This window comes from Alternaria ethzedia, assembly GCF_023757985.1.
Source record: "Alternaria ethzedia strain BMP 0044 chromosome Unknown scaffold_24, whole genome shotgun sequence".
In the NCBI taxonomy this organism is placed as follows: domain Eukaryota; kingdom Fungi; phylum Ascomycota; class Dothideomycetes; order Pleosporales; family Pleosporaceae; genus Alternaria; species Alternaria ethzedia.
Window position 1 is genome coordinate 112987 of NW_026056217.1, and position 14054 is coordinate 127040.

The 14054-nt window shown below is 52.7% G+C and overlaps 5 protein-coding genes across 5 annotated transcripts; 4 read left to right on the top strand and 1 right to left on the bottom strand.

The window, feature by feature from the left end:
- Positions 1-1653: 1653 nt before the first annotated feature.
- J4E87_008034 (uncharacterized protein) lies at positions 1654-3161 on the top strand (the record flags this gene model as incomplete). Its single annotated transcript, XM_049379627.1, has 2 exons — positions 1654-2703; positions 2754-3161. The coding sequence occupies 2 exons, from the start codon at positions 1654-1656 to the stop codon at positions 3159-3161; spliced, it is 1458 nt and encodes a 485-aa protein (XP_049230514.1).
- Positions 3162-4308: 1147 nt separating this feature from the next.
- On the top strand, positions 4309-6153 carry J4E87_008035 (uncharacterized protein; the record flags this gene model as incomplete). The annotated part of the gene is made up of 4 exons (XM_049379628.1): positions 4309-4551; positions 4600-4635; positions 4697-5021; positions 5072-6153. The coding sequence occupies 4 exons, from the start codon at positions 4309-4311 to the stop codon at positions 6151-6153; spliced, it is 1686 nt and encodes a 561-aa protein (XP_049230515.1).
- A 1022-nt stretch (positions 6154-7175) lies between these two features.
- J4E87_008036 (uncharacterized protein) lies at positions 7176-10059 on the top strand (the record flags this gene model as incomplete). The annotated part of the gene is made up of 7 exons (XM_049379629.1): positions 7176-7179; positions 7243-7491; positions 7544-7952; positions 8289-8832; positions 8880-9269; positions 9334-9807; positions 9916-10059. The coding sequence occupies 7 exons, from the start codon at positions 7176-7178 to the stop codon at positions 10057-10059; spliced, it is 2214 nt and encodes a 737-aa protein (XP_049230516.1).
- Positions 10060-10284: 225 nt separating this feature from the next.
- J4E87_008037 (uncharacterized protein) lies at positions 10285-12460 on the bottom strand (the record flags this gene model as incomplete). The annotated part of the gene is made up of 4 exons (XM_049379630.1): positions 10285-11115; positions 11165-11770; positions 11838-12077; positions 12137-12460. 4 exons carry the CDS (start codon positions 12458-12460, stop codon positions 10285-10287), a joined length of 2001 nt encoding a protein of 666 aa, XP_049230517.1.
- Positions 12461-12748: 288 nt separating this feature from the next.
- J4E87_008038 (uncharacterized protein) lies at positions 12749-14053 on the top strand (the record flags this gene model as incomplete). Its single annotated transcript, XM_049379631.1, has 1 exon — positions 12749-14053. One exon carries the CDS (start codon positions 12749-12751, stop codon positions 14051-14053), a length of 1305 nt encoding a protein of 434 aa, XP_049230518.1.
- Between the last annotated feature and the right edge of the window lies 1 nt (position 14054).

The window sequence follows — 14054 nt, forward strand, 5'->3', positions numbered from 1 at the left end:
CAAAGGTTGTGCGATGGCGGTGTGTGGTACAAGAACGCAGAGTAGAAGAGGGAAAGTTCTGGCACCTGGGTCGGTGCCACCTGCCGTCCAACCAGCGGGTGCACTAGAACGGGACGATCGGCAGTCCTTGGCGAGCATATTTCTCTGCTTTTCTATCTACACTCATCGGCCTGCTCAACACAAGACCTTCTCACTCGCGGTTGTCCATCTCGATGTCTACTTGACTTTCACATACCCGCTGATTTTCCCGCAAAGATGCCGCTGGAGCGACATTGGGGAACCTTGTTGTTCTATTCCCCGGTGAGCCCCACAAGGCGCGGTGGCAATAGTCAAACGCTAAACTTGGAAGCGACTTAGTGTCAATGGCCGTTTCCGCGGCTCATTTGGTACGGGTCCCATCAACTGATCATCCGTCGAACGTCATCTTTGCTATGACAGTCGCTTGCCCATTTTTGCATCGTCTCCCGAAGTGTTGTCTCCAGGTGTTCCACGGACCGGGTACCACACACAACGTGGAAAGTCCAGACATCGAAACCACCTTCAAGCCCAGGACGGCCAAGGACGAGCTAACTCTTGCCCTGCATTTGAGCCAATCAAGGCCCGGCCGTACCTTTTTGCAACACCACCAGCTTAGATGTAGTGCTACCGCCTCGATACGCTATCTTCTCGCGATAAGAAGTTTGCATACAGTCTCCTAAAATCATTTCGCAACCCTCGGAGCTGTACCATCATGCGTTCCGGGGTGAACGCAGATGTGTGCGCTTGCGAATGATCGTAGTTTCCAGCCACTGAGTTCAACGGACAAGAATTCGTAAGTGTCGTGTTCACATTGATGAGACAGAAGGGAGGCTAGTCCATCGAATCCGCTACGATAACTACACGTTCTGAAAGTATTGAATTCCGTGCAACGGAAAGCATCACGACGGCGTGCTTTGTCGCGTGCCCCGTGCCGCCTCATATGCAGCCTTCCAAGGTTGGAGGAAGCACCAGCCTAGTTCTAGCGCCCGCTTTGGTCCCACCTCCCTCCCGCTGACCACAGCAGCACCTTGTCGACTGCATCTCTCATACTACTCCGACGAACTCTTTGATGACAGACATCTAGCATGCTCAGCAAATACGTCACACCTAGCACCGTTTTTCGGGTGGCCCCAGGACGTTGCCAAGCGGTCAATCCCGGCACGAAGAATTTCTCGAAGACTTTTACGTGATATGTGGAGCTCGCGACGACACGGTCACGTCTCAGCGCAAACTATTACTCACGATGACCCACACTTCTCATCAAAGTTCAGGACCCTTTCTGCACTGGCACTACGCAGCGAGGATGTTTTCTGATGCCTATGCCGCATGTAGCCTCCTCGTGTTCATTCCCCCACAAACTACATTCCGCTATGGCAAGCTTGACAGCGGATCCATTGGAGGTGCGTCATGCTACCCAGAAATCAAGTCAATATGTGCATTAGTCGCCGGGAGGCGATCACCCAGGATCTGCTCGGCCACTAGCACACGTTACGTCTTAGGATGATGACCCAGAGGTCCGATACAGGAGGCGAGGAGATTCAAAAGACCCAGCGTCGCCGCTCCTCGCTACCGAGCTATATTTCGTTCATTGCATTTTGAGACCCTGTAACACGTTGTTACGGTCAAACCTCAACCATGGGTCTAAAAGCCTTCCTCAAGAAAGAGCCCCAAGCGCCTTCCAACGGCGATGTTGCTTCTCACACGACCACGTCGGATAAAGACGATATGGAGGCATACGGACACAACACCGACATAACGACGGGATGGACAGGCGATGGATTTGCCGGAGCGACCGAGTATCCCAATGCTCCTGGAGAGAACTACCGTACACTGGGCCGATGGCGAGCGTGTGTGATCCTGATCACCATCGAAGTCGGAATCGGAATCCTCAGCTTGCCCTCCGCTTTGAAGACGCTCGGTCTGATCCCCGGAATTATCGCAATCCTCGGATTCGGTGGTCTGACGACCTATTGCGGTTACATCCTTCTTCAGTTCTACAGAAGATATCCCATGGTCACGAATCTGGTAGACTGCGCGTTGTACGTCGGAGGCAAGCCATTCGAGTGCTTCCTTGGAATCGCTTTCGTTTTCAACCTCGTCCTTATCTGCGCTTCGGCAAATATCACTTTGTCGGTCGCACTGAACACGCTTTCGCGTCACGCCCTCTGCACGGTGGCTTTCTTGGCTTTCCCTCATATTCTCTGCTGGCTGCTTTGCATTCCACGAAAGCTCTCTTTTGCAGCCGCAGCTAGCTGGGTCTGCACGATTTCCATCGTAGCTGCAGTTCTGATCGTCATGATCGCGCTTGGTGTCGGTGGACCACAAGCTCCGCCAGGTTTCGAGGCCAAGATCGTTCTGGTCGGAAAGCCTAGCTTTGTCGAGGCTGTCAATGCTCTGCTCAATGTCGCCTTTGCTTTCGCGGGAAACCAAAGCTTCATCAGCGTTATGGCCGAGATGCGAGACCCATCCAAGGACTTCGCGCCTGCTCTTTTTATGCAGAAGTCCTTCGAGGTCGTAATCTACATCGTGGTCGCCTGTGTCATCTACGGCCTGGCAGGCGATGCAGTTACATCTCCCGCGCTTGGTTCTGCGCCAGAGTTGACAGCTAAGATTGCCTATGGCATTCTTATCCCTTCTGTGCTGGGAACTGGCCTGATCATCGGTATTACTGCCATCAAGTTTATGGTATGATCTCTTCTCCCGTGAGAAAGAAGACAAAGCTGACCTCAATATAGTACATCACTATCATGCGTAATATGAAGCCCGAGGCTGTCAACGTACACAACGCCCTTACATGGACCCTTTGGATTGGCCTCGGTGCCCTCTTCTGGATTGTCTCCTTCGTTATCTCGAACGCGATACCCATCTTCTCATCTATCCTCAACATTTCGTCTGCCATCTTCATCTCGTGGTTCACCTTTGGTCTCACGAGCATTTTCTGGCTACATCTGAACTGGAAGACACAATGGAGTTCACCACGGAAGAAGGCGGTAGCCGCTGTCAACTACGGCATCATGATGGTGACGTTGTTCCTAATGATAGGAGGACTGTACACATCATTGAAGGCTCTTATTGACATCTACAATGATCCCAACAGCACTTTGAACGGACCGTTCACTTGCGCGGATAATAGTATATTCTAGATGATACTACGTAATTAAACTGATGATCTGTCAGTACACACAAGAGTACTCACTACACACGATCTACGGCGATTTCTTTCGAGACTGATTTGATGTGTGATGGAAATAGACTCGAAACAACTCTACATTGTGGGCTGTGCTTCGAAGGGACCAGCGGCCGCTTGTAGTTCGGAGGTACATGGGGTCGTAACTCAAAGTGCCCTGGGAGAACTAGACTGGCGGAGCCCTCACCCATTCTCACGCGGTTGCTACCCGGAATCATTGATGGCCAACTCAATCAAAACGCCGCATATGTACCTGCCTGTGTCAAGTCGCACGGATGGTAGACCGAATGGAGTTGTCGCGGCGACAAAATTCTCACACACCGAATGAGGAGAAAGGACTAAGACACTTCTGGTGAGGCGGTTCTGGATGGATCGCGATATGCACTACAATTACCAATATTACCGAGTAAGGACCTTGGCGATAGCATAGAAAGCTGAGTCGCTAGAAGAGCCTCATGAAGCGGACTCCTGTTCCGGTGGTAGAATGCCGTAGTCCCTCCGATGGAATTGCCGAGTACTTTTGTAGACCCTCTGTCTTGTGTATGCATTGCAGTATTTGCTGCGCATTTAGTACGTGCGTCTTCACTCAATGCCATGAGACTATCTCAAAGATCCCGTGTATCGTGTGCCGTGATCAAAGTGGAAACGAGAGGATTTCTGGGGGCCAAAACACCGGGGAAAGTCTGAGCCCCAGACTCAGAAATGCCGTTGGTGTGTGCCTTTCCTGCACCCCACAGCATCGCCCAGATTGCTACGCTAGGAGACATCTAGAGGTCTGCGGGTAAACACCGGGCTGGAGCAGTCCAATAGCAAGTCCGGTCGCGCACGCTTCTCCACCTCCCGAGAAAACCAACGAGCGTCACGATGTCATGATCCCCGCAAAACTCCATCCTCGGTTCGGACCATTTTCATTTTTGGCGTGCAAAACCGTCATACCCCGGATTCAAAGACGGAGCGGCAGATGTCTAGTCGCGCTGTTCGACACGACCTTTATCCCCCGAGACGAGGCTACCGAGCGACAGCGAGCTAAGGCTTGTCACTATAAAGCATGGCTGAGGTTACCGATTGCTTGGGCTTGATCCCATCTGTCATCGCTTGTCAAGATGTTGCGCAACTCTCTAGCGGCCGCGCTGTTCCTCGGCCTAGCAGCTTCCGAAGCTGCTACGCCCACCGCTCAGACGAAGAACGGAACGTATGTCGGCACACACTCTGCCGAATATGATCAGGACTTCTTCTTGGGTATTCCGTATGCTCAACCGCCCGTTGGGAGTCTTCGCTTCAGAAACCCTGTCAGCCTCAATGCTACTTGGGATGAGGCAAAGCCGGCGACGCAGTACTCTACTGAGGTACGTAACTTTGCCTGACGTATAAGACATGGCTAACAGGCTTTGCAGTGCTACGGATATGGGTCTGATCAATGGAACTACCCGGTAAGTTTCGAACAAACCAGAGAGCCAGTTCGCATGCACTGACCTGGTTTCGTCATGTTAGATATCGGAAGACTGCTTGTACCTGAACGTTATCCGCCCAGCAGGATGCAGTGCAGAGGAAAAGCTTCCAGTCGCATTCTGGATCCATGGAGGCGGTTTCTTCCAAGGAGGAGGTATCGATCAGCGCTACAACATGTCCTTCACCGTGGAGAACGCCCAAAAGATTGGGAAGCCTATCATTGGTGTTACCATCAACTACAGACTATCTGCCTGGGGTTTCCTGAGTGGAAGTGAAGAAGTCAGGGACACTGGCAACCTCAATCTCGGCCTGAGGGATCAACGCCTGGCACTGCAATGGGTACAGGAGAACATTGAAGCTTTTGGAGGTACGTTTTTCTATTGGGACACTTGAAGCCCATGAATTGACAGGAAACAGGTGACCCAGAGAAAGTTACCATATACGGCGAGAGCGCTGGTGGAGCGTCCGTTGGCTTCCACTTGACAGCCTACAGTGGACGTGATGACAAGCTCTTCCGTGGTGCTATCTTGCAGAGTGGTAACCCTGTTAACTTCGGCCGTCTTCCCGACCCAGCAGTAGGATACGCCGACATGTACAACGAGCTCACTCGCCGAACAAACTGTGCAAACACCACCAGCCCGCTCGAATGTCTCCGCCAGCTGCCCGCAGAGCAACTCAACACTGCACTCAACACGACAACCCCGACTTTCAACATCACGAACTTCATGCCTTGTCTGGATGGTGATTTCATCCAGAAGCGCACTTCGCTCCAGCTCAACACAGGCGAGTTCGTTCATGTCCCAATCATTTCGGGTGCCAACTCGGATGAGGGCTCAGCCTTCAGCCCTGCGCCTGTGAACTCCACCGAGGATCTTCGCACCTTCATCATGGCAGACGGAGTTCCTGCTAACCTGACTGAGCAACTACTTGCAGCGTACCCTAACGATCCTTCGGTCAACGTGATTCAAAGCTTGGGTAACCTCACGCTGGGCCCTGAATGGGGACCGGAGTATCGCCGCTCAGCGTCCTACTTTGGTGATCAGGTCTTCATTGCCAACCGCAGGTTGACCTGCGAGACATGGGCTGCTGCCAATGTTTCTGCATACTGCTACCGTTTCAACGCCATCCCGGCTGGCCTTCCCGCCGCAGTAGGTGTCACGCATTTCCAGGAGGTTTCCTTCGTGTTTCTCAACCTCCAGGGTGTCGGCTACCTGCCTGCTGCCGCTCCTCCGTTCGAGAACAAGACGGAGAGCTACCGCGATCTTTCCAGGTTCATGAACAGCAACTGGGTCAGCTTCATCCACGACCTTGACCCCAACGCATGGAGGGAGACGTACGACTACAACGGAACAGAGGCTATGTGGGCCCCGTACGATAACGCTGACCCAATGGACATGGTTTTCGACGCCAATGTTACGAGTTACTTGGAGCCGGACACATACAGGAAAGAGGGTATGGCACTGATCAACGCTCACAACTATGATGTATATGGTCGATGAACAGCCACAAGCTGCAGTATATAGCGACTACCGTACATAACTGCACATAATCACTCCGAATCAAGAAACCATTCAATTGCTTCTCGTCCCTTCTGGATCTGTCTGTCGTATGCTCACATAGCATAGCGAGTCATCTTAACGTGAAAGCCACTTAGTCGCCTACACCGACGCACACGCGTTACTGTGATCTTATACGAAGGACGCGTTAAATGTCTCGCCTGACGCCCTATAAGGAGTTAGTACCATGTCAAGCCCTCAGCCTTGGCTATAGAGCTGAAAGTTGATCAACGTAAGCTGACCTGAGACGGACGAAGGTTGCTTCGCCTGCGCCACGGCCCGTTAGGCCTCCCGACTCCTAAGGCAGGCAACGTGCGAATCCCGCTCAGCCATCATTCCCTTAGGCAGAGACGTACCTCCAAGCCATAACCCTCCGAAAAGTGGAGCAGGGATGTCTGCGACATACGCCCCGCGTCGCAAGACGGTCCATAATGGGCATACGCGACTCGACATGCGACTCCTGATTTAGAATTGTAAGCAGTCCGTACAGGAACAGGCGATGATGGATGAGTATCACAATGGCAGTGCAAGCCACCAACTCGATTATCTGTGCATCTCGAGTAGTACATATATGAGTAGATGAAGGTGTTATCAAGGTATACTCATCTTGAACTCTTCCCTAAACGCTACAGCCATTCGACACGACAAATCTACTTTTACATTGAATCATAAATACCAAAACGATAACAATGGGCGACACGGAACTCTGCATTGATGTCTCGCCTGAGTGTCCAGTCGATGCTACGATTTACGGGTACACACCAAACCTCGCGGCCAACACATTTTTCGCGGGGTTCTTCGGCATTGCACTCATCGCTCAGCTTTACTTTGGTATCCGCCACAAGACATGGACGTATATGATCGGCGTGGGACTGGGATGTTTGGCAGAATGCCTTGGGTACATTGGCAGGATTATGCTCAATAGGAATCCTTGGGATAATACTGGATTCATTATTCAAATCGTCATGCGTAAGTGGCCTCACCATTAGGCTTGGGAAGAAACTGCCCAGGTGTGCCTAACAATTGGAGTAGTCATCTTTGCGCCTGCCTTCTTGGCTGCTGGTATCTATTTGACACTCAAGCATGTGGTCATCCAGTTTGGCGAGGAATGGAGCAGAGTCCGACCGAATTGGTACACGTATATCTTCATTGCTTGCGACATCTCTTCGTTGGTCATGCAGAGCGCGGGTGGAGCGCTGGCGGCCACGGCAGACCCAGGCGAGAGCATTGGAGACGTTGGGACGGACCTCATGATTGCAGGTATTATCTGGCAGGTTGTTGGTAAGTTTGATCTCGCATGCTTTACCATGAAAATCAGCTGACAACCGAAAAGTACTGGTGATATTCGGCCTCCTCGTACTGGAGTACAGCATCCGCACCTACCACCGTCGCGATCAGCTCTCTGCTTCGGCGCTCAGGCTCTGGTCAAACCGACGCTTCCGATTCTTCTGCGGTGCTGTTGTAGTCGCATACACCGCTATATTCGTGCGATGCGTGTATCGCATTCCTGAATTGCTCGGAGGCTGGGGAGGTGAACTCATGCGTAACGAGATTGAGTTTATCATACTAGAGGGTGTGATGATTGCGATTACGGTGGCGGCGCAAACAGTATTCCACCCGGGACTGTGCTTTCCTGCGCTAGGCAACACCATGGGCAAGCAGAAGTATGTCAAGGCTGGTAAATCGGAGTCGGAAATTGAGATGATGACACCGGGCGAGACGGCATCTAGGAGGGGTATATCGTACGAGGCTTCTAGGGCATAGTCTATGACTGAAAGAGGAGAGACGATGACCGTTATGTAGTCCAGGGTCAAGATAGAGTCATGTTAGGATCCGGCGCAAACCATACAGGCAAAAATCACATTTCGAGAGGAATAGATGAATGCTTTAGATGGTGAAGAAGCAACAGCGACCAGTGATGCAATGCGCTTTCTTACTCGCGCTAGCGTCAAGCTAGGCCAGAACCGCGGCCTCTCACGACTTGATTGTCAACTTGCAGCATGCCATCTACTTGCTCCACAAACATAATCGCGTCATTCTTAGCTACGTAGCTACAGTCGCGGGACTAGCTAGAGCAGGATGAACCCGCCCAACCCACCGAACGACGAACCTAGCGCTGGCAATGGCGCGCCAACTGCGATCGGCGGCGCAGCCACTATGTCCGCACCTCCGCATCCACATGCAGAACCGCAGTCGACAGCACCCACTGCATGGTCGGCGCAAATGTCTACCTTTCCTACGACCAGCGGCGCTGCTGGAAGCCCCAGCTTCGGCCAGTACTCGGCATCTACGGCAGCGATTCTCGAACGCATCCAAGGGAAGAACGGCCATGCCGCCGGCAGTGCTGCCTTTGAGGCGAAGCGGGCAGAGATCTTGCAGAGTTACGTGACTAGCGACAAACTGCCGACGCCCCCGCCAGCAGCGAGTACGGGGCGTAGAGGAAGAGGGGGACGAGTTAGCACACCAAGTGGACTGAAGACGGAAGTCGGCGCATCGCCGTCGGGCCCTTCCTCTGGTCGCGGATCTGGTAGAGGGCGAGGAAGGGGACGCGGTCGCGGTCGCGGAGGACGTGGAGGCAGAGGCGGCAAGCGGAAGCGATCTGAGAGCGACGAGGAGAGCAATGTCAGTCGTTGCAGAGTGCTTGGGGACTGGGTGCTGACGTGATGTAGAACGACAACGATGACTCGGACGTCTCAGACTCGTATACCCCGCTACCCACGCAAACCAAATCCGGCCGAAGCGTCAACAAGCCCGTCACATTTGTACCTGTCATTCCAGAGCCAGCCAAGGGGGTGAAGCGGAGGAAGTCCACCAAGACGCTACTTGCTGCGAAGTGCAAGACCTGTCACCGAGAGACCGACCCGTCGAACAATCGGATAGTATTTTGTGATGCGTGTAGTACCGCGTATCACCAATACTGCCACAACCCGCCCATTGACAACGAGGTCGTCACAGTGCTGGAGAAGGAGTGGCTGTGTGGTCCATGTATACGGGCCAAGCAGTCTGTCGTAGACGGCGCACAGGATCTGGTCGCTGCGGAGGACCTGACTATAGATGAGGTAGGTCTACGCGATCGCCCAAAACGGGCATCTTTGCCAGGACTTGGTATACTAACTCCAGCAGAAACGCGCATACTTCAATACCCTCCCACAAAACCAGCTAGTTGGCCTCCTCCTGACTGCTACGATCCGACATCCAGAACTACCCATATTTCCTCCGAACGTAAAGAGCCTGATACCCGAGACCTCAGCCATCAAATCAGAAACGCCGCAACAACAGCCCTTATCCACTCAACACTACACCAACTACCAACCCCCACCATCCTTTAATCTTGGTCAGATATCCTCGACTCCAAACGGCCACACAACTTCAAGCCACACACCGCAGTTCTCATCACATTCTCATTCCGAGATGGACGCTGCAGAAGCACAACTCCTCGGCGAGAGCAGCCACCAGCCGCGCACAACGATAGATCTCGCAGGCAACCAGTACGAAGAAGACGACGGCTACGACACCGACCCACCAGCACACTACCCGAAAGCCGGCAACGGCCTCGCACGAACATTGCGGCCAGAGAGCGAAGATCTTAATTGGCTGGTCGATGACAACTTTGAGGTGTTCAGCCATAGTTACCAGGGAGACGGGACAGGGCTGGGCGCTGATGGCACACTGGATGGTATGGGAGACGGACAGAAAGTAGTTTAGGATGCTGCTGGAGAAGCCTCTGCTAAGGTTACCGGTGATGACGAGCTGTCAGATATGGATAGCGAGGATGTGGAGCGCTTGGTCGCTTTCACCAAGGGCAAAGAGCAACCTTCACTAAGGGACCTCTTGACGCAGCGAAAGTGAAGCTCGAGAAGCATGCATACAGTAATACAACTCAGCGTTATGGTCAGTCACCCTGCAATTGAATAGTTCAGGTGAAGGAAAGATCCTTGTATTATCCAGGAAAATTAAATAGAAAGCGTGGTATCTCGAGAAGTATAGCTAAGCAAGAATCGGGCCCAAAATGGCCATATTAATCCAAACGCCAACCCGTGCATAACCTCGTTACGAAGCCATTAACGTCGTCACTCATTCATCGTCGATGCCGTATCCCCCCAACGTGCTTTCAGGATCTTGCCACTTCTTGCTCTTCAGAATCCTCATCTTCTTGATTGGACTCGCAGATCGCTGCATCGTCTCGCGCTCACTGGCTTCTAATCTCGCCCGCAGCATCTCGTTCTCTCGCTCTAGTTCGTCGACCCGATCGCGGAGTTCCGGGTCTGGGTCTTCGTACACCTTGATCTCTTGCTTCATCTGAGCCTTGGTTGCTCGGATGACGACGTCGATCTTGGAGTCGATATGTGCTTGCTGGTTGTCTTGTTCGTTGTCCAGTGCCGTCTGCCATCTTCGGCGTTCTTGCTCGACAGCAGCTTCCATCTCGAGATAGCATTCGTCGCGGATCTCTTGCTCGAGGTCTACCATGTGGTCTTCGGCTGCGGCCCAGGAAGATTCAGCTGCTTTCCTGCGAGCTGTCTCTTCGGTGAGGCGGAGAGCGAAAATTTCGATTTCCGAGGTAAGGCGTGCGATTTCGGCGTTGGCATATTCAAGCTCTTCCATTACAACCGATGGCGTCGTGCGGCCTGAAGGGGTCGCGCGTCCAGACGAGGCTGTACCAGGGCGCTTGAGTGGTACACCAATTGTGTCGGAGGTGGATGGCATTCGTGGCACGGTAACCTCGCGAGCGAGAGCGGAGTAGCGGAGAATCTGCGACGTGGCGTTGTAGTCGCCTTTGGGATCTGCCGTTACGACCATAATGGACTTTTGAGGCTGACGGTGCGATTGTGCTTGACGGGCGGAGGCAGGGAACGAATTCGAGAAGAGGAGCTCCGTGAGTTTGCACTGGCGGAAGGGCACAATGTTCTGAGAGCATGTTAGTTGAAGAAACGATGAGATGGGCGGGTACACGCACCTTTGAACCTCCTTGGTTGTCAGACTGCATCTGCATGCACTGACCCAGATACATGAGGGACTCGTTGATCTTGCCAGCTTCCGCAAGCGTCTCACCCGCGGTCTTAGCATTTCGGGCACGCTCTGAACCTGCCAGGTCGACGATGGTAAGGTTACTGCTGGACCATGGATCTTGGCGTTCTGCGTCTCTCTTCTTGATCTCAATGTGAAAAAAGCCATGACTCCGCGAGCTCACAGCATTGCTTCCAGTGCCAGTGACCTTGCGCTCCATGAGACCTGTTTCCAGCACCATCATAGCTTCCTCGAAGCTTCCGCATATGATCTTGGTGAGGCCAGCGACGACCTTTCGGTCTGGACTCTTCTCGGTGCTCTTGAAGAGGAGCGCCCTGCGCTTCACGTTTGGCTGTTTGTTCTTCAAGGCGTTTCCGCTCAACAGGTCGAAGATGCGGTCGTTGTAGACTTCGTACATTGACATGACGATTGCGTATTCTGCGCTCGGGTCTGTGGGTATCTGGATATCGGCCACCGAGGGTGATTGTGGGAGTGTAGACGGACGTGGCATTTTGTTTGACTTGTATGTGCTTCCTGTGGAGAATATACTACAATCCTATTGTTCTGTTAGCATGCGTTCCTCAAGTTCTACATTCTCCAGTATCGAATGGGGTTGGACTTACTGCCACGGGGGTTTGCGCTCGTGAATAGCGTCCCGACTGGTTGTTGTCGCCATACATATTTTCGATGTATGCGGTCGCAGTGAACATCTGTGCTTCTGACACATCTGCATTTGCGAGTGAGGAGTACGCCGGGGCGCCATAGAGGGATTGTACGAGCTGCTCGTCGCATGCTTGGAAAATGACGTCCAGTGTCATCTGAACGAGGCCGCGCTGGGATTTGGTGCCAAGGATCGTGTGACTCTGTGAGCGCATTAACAGGTGAGATACACACTTGCAGGCTTCGTTCAAGGGATGCATACCTTTCCAGAGCCAGTGCAACCCAGCGTTGCAAGAAGTCCATCTCGGCCGTGGTGGCCTGGTGCGCCCATGACACCTTCAATCATGGGAACCACACCAGTGCCCTTGAACAAATCCATTTGCCGCGCATCTTCTTCGAAGACTTGCGTGAAAGCGAACCGTTCAACAGCGCGCTTGCGTTTGTCTTGCGTAGGCGGTTGTATCGTTATATGAGTTGGATGGTGGCTCTCTTCGACGCTAAGGAAGCGCGCACTTCCCGAGTTGGAAGGGCGCAGGCGCAGAAAGACATCGAACAGCGAACTTGAGGGTCGTGTTGGCGGCTCCATTGTGACTATGTTTTGTTTCTGGTTTGGCGATGCAGGCAAAATGTCAGTCGACGTTGGTGTACCAGATGCATGTGGAGCCGCTCGTGCACGCGCCCGTGTCGGTCAACATGGCCAGAACGCCGTTGCCCTGGACAACCGTCGCGTCGCCCATGACACGCTGTGACGTAACGCCATGCGATCGCGCGGGGATGCGGAGTACAAAGAAGCTCGCTCTTTAGTCTCGAACTACCCTACTTTACAACATACTAGCTCACCAACCTAAAATAGTGTAAATTTATTTCCTCCAATATGGACAGCCTCCCAGCCGAAATACTTCTCTGTATCGCTGAGTGCAGTACCACCCTGCCAGAACTGCTCAAGTACAGACGCATCTCGCGCCGTTTCAAGCAAGTCGTCGACACCAAGTGCAAACCTCATGCTTTGTACCTGCTGCGCCGCAAATCCATTCCGATAGAAGTTGACGACGCACTACTTGCTATCCGCCTGAAGCGCATACCCTGGGAGTCATGCTGCCATTACGACCACGCACGAGGCGACTATTCTTTCTACCCTTCAAAAGACTTCTTCGAGGCCGTTCTGAATGAGACTGAAGTGCCGCCAGGCTGTCCCTCTATTCCAGCCGCAACTTGGTTGCAAGAGGTCGAGGCTGTCATGGACCTGTACCTGTTGGTGTTGGCCTATATGTCTACCGGCCAGCACTGTTCATTGAACATCCAACAGCATTACCTTGGGGGCTATTATCTTGAACAAATTGACTCGCCCTACGAATGGCCAAAGCCCCAGACAGAAGCCATGATCCGGTCGCACTTCCGCCTGTTTGTCTTCACAACTGTGTACGCACCACGTGTTTTTGTTGAGCCTCTTGCCAGCATTTCAGCTATAATGGACAACACTCCGATACCGGACGTCACTGCTATAACGGAACACCGGGTAGCTTTATTGATGGAAGAAATGGCGAAATACCCTGTGTTTCAGAAGTTGCAACTGCCCTTGGAGGAAAGAACAACACATCCGCTCCTTGATGGCTTTTTTGAGTGGCTATACGCCCAGCCCGAACCCCGCGAATTCCTAGTGCTCCCTGATGGCTTCCAGGATCCAGCTAGTGGCCACCCAGGCGACCGCTTAATAAGGACTTTTCCAGGAGAAGAACGTCACCAGGTTGCCCTCATGCAGCTGTGGAAGATACACCAGATAATGGATGATCGAGAGTGCGGTAACGAACCAACACCTGAGTATCATGTTGCATCTCAATTCAACCCGATACAGCCAGGGCTCACTGACCCAGCTACCGCCTATCGCCGACCCCTTCAAATTTCGATTTGGTCTGAGCCCCAGCTCATTATCGAAAGTTGGACAGAAGACACCGCTTGCTCAGTGGTGCTAGAGGTTCCTGGAGAGACGCGTAAGGATTACATCAAGAGATTCGTTCTACTGAAGATGAATTATTCGGGGGGATTCAATGCCTTTAGCAGGGTGTTTGAGACTGAACTCAAGAACAGATTTGGCTTGAGATACGTTCCTCAAGAGGTGACATCTCTAGATATTGACTATGGCGTGTTGGACCCGAGACCTGAGTTGGAGGAATGGGAATAGG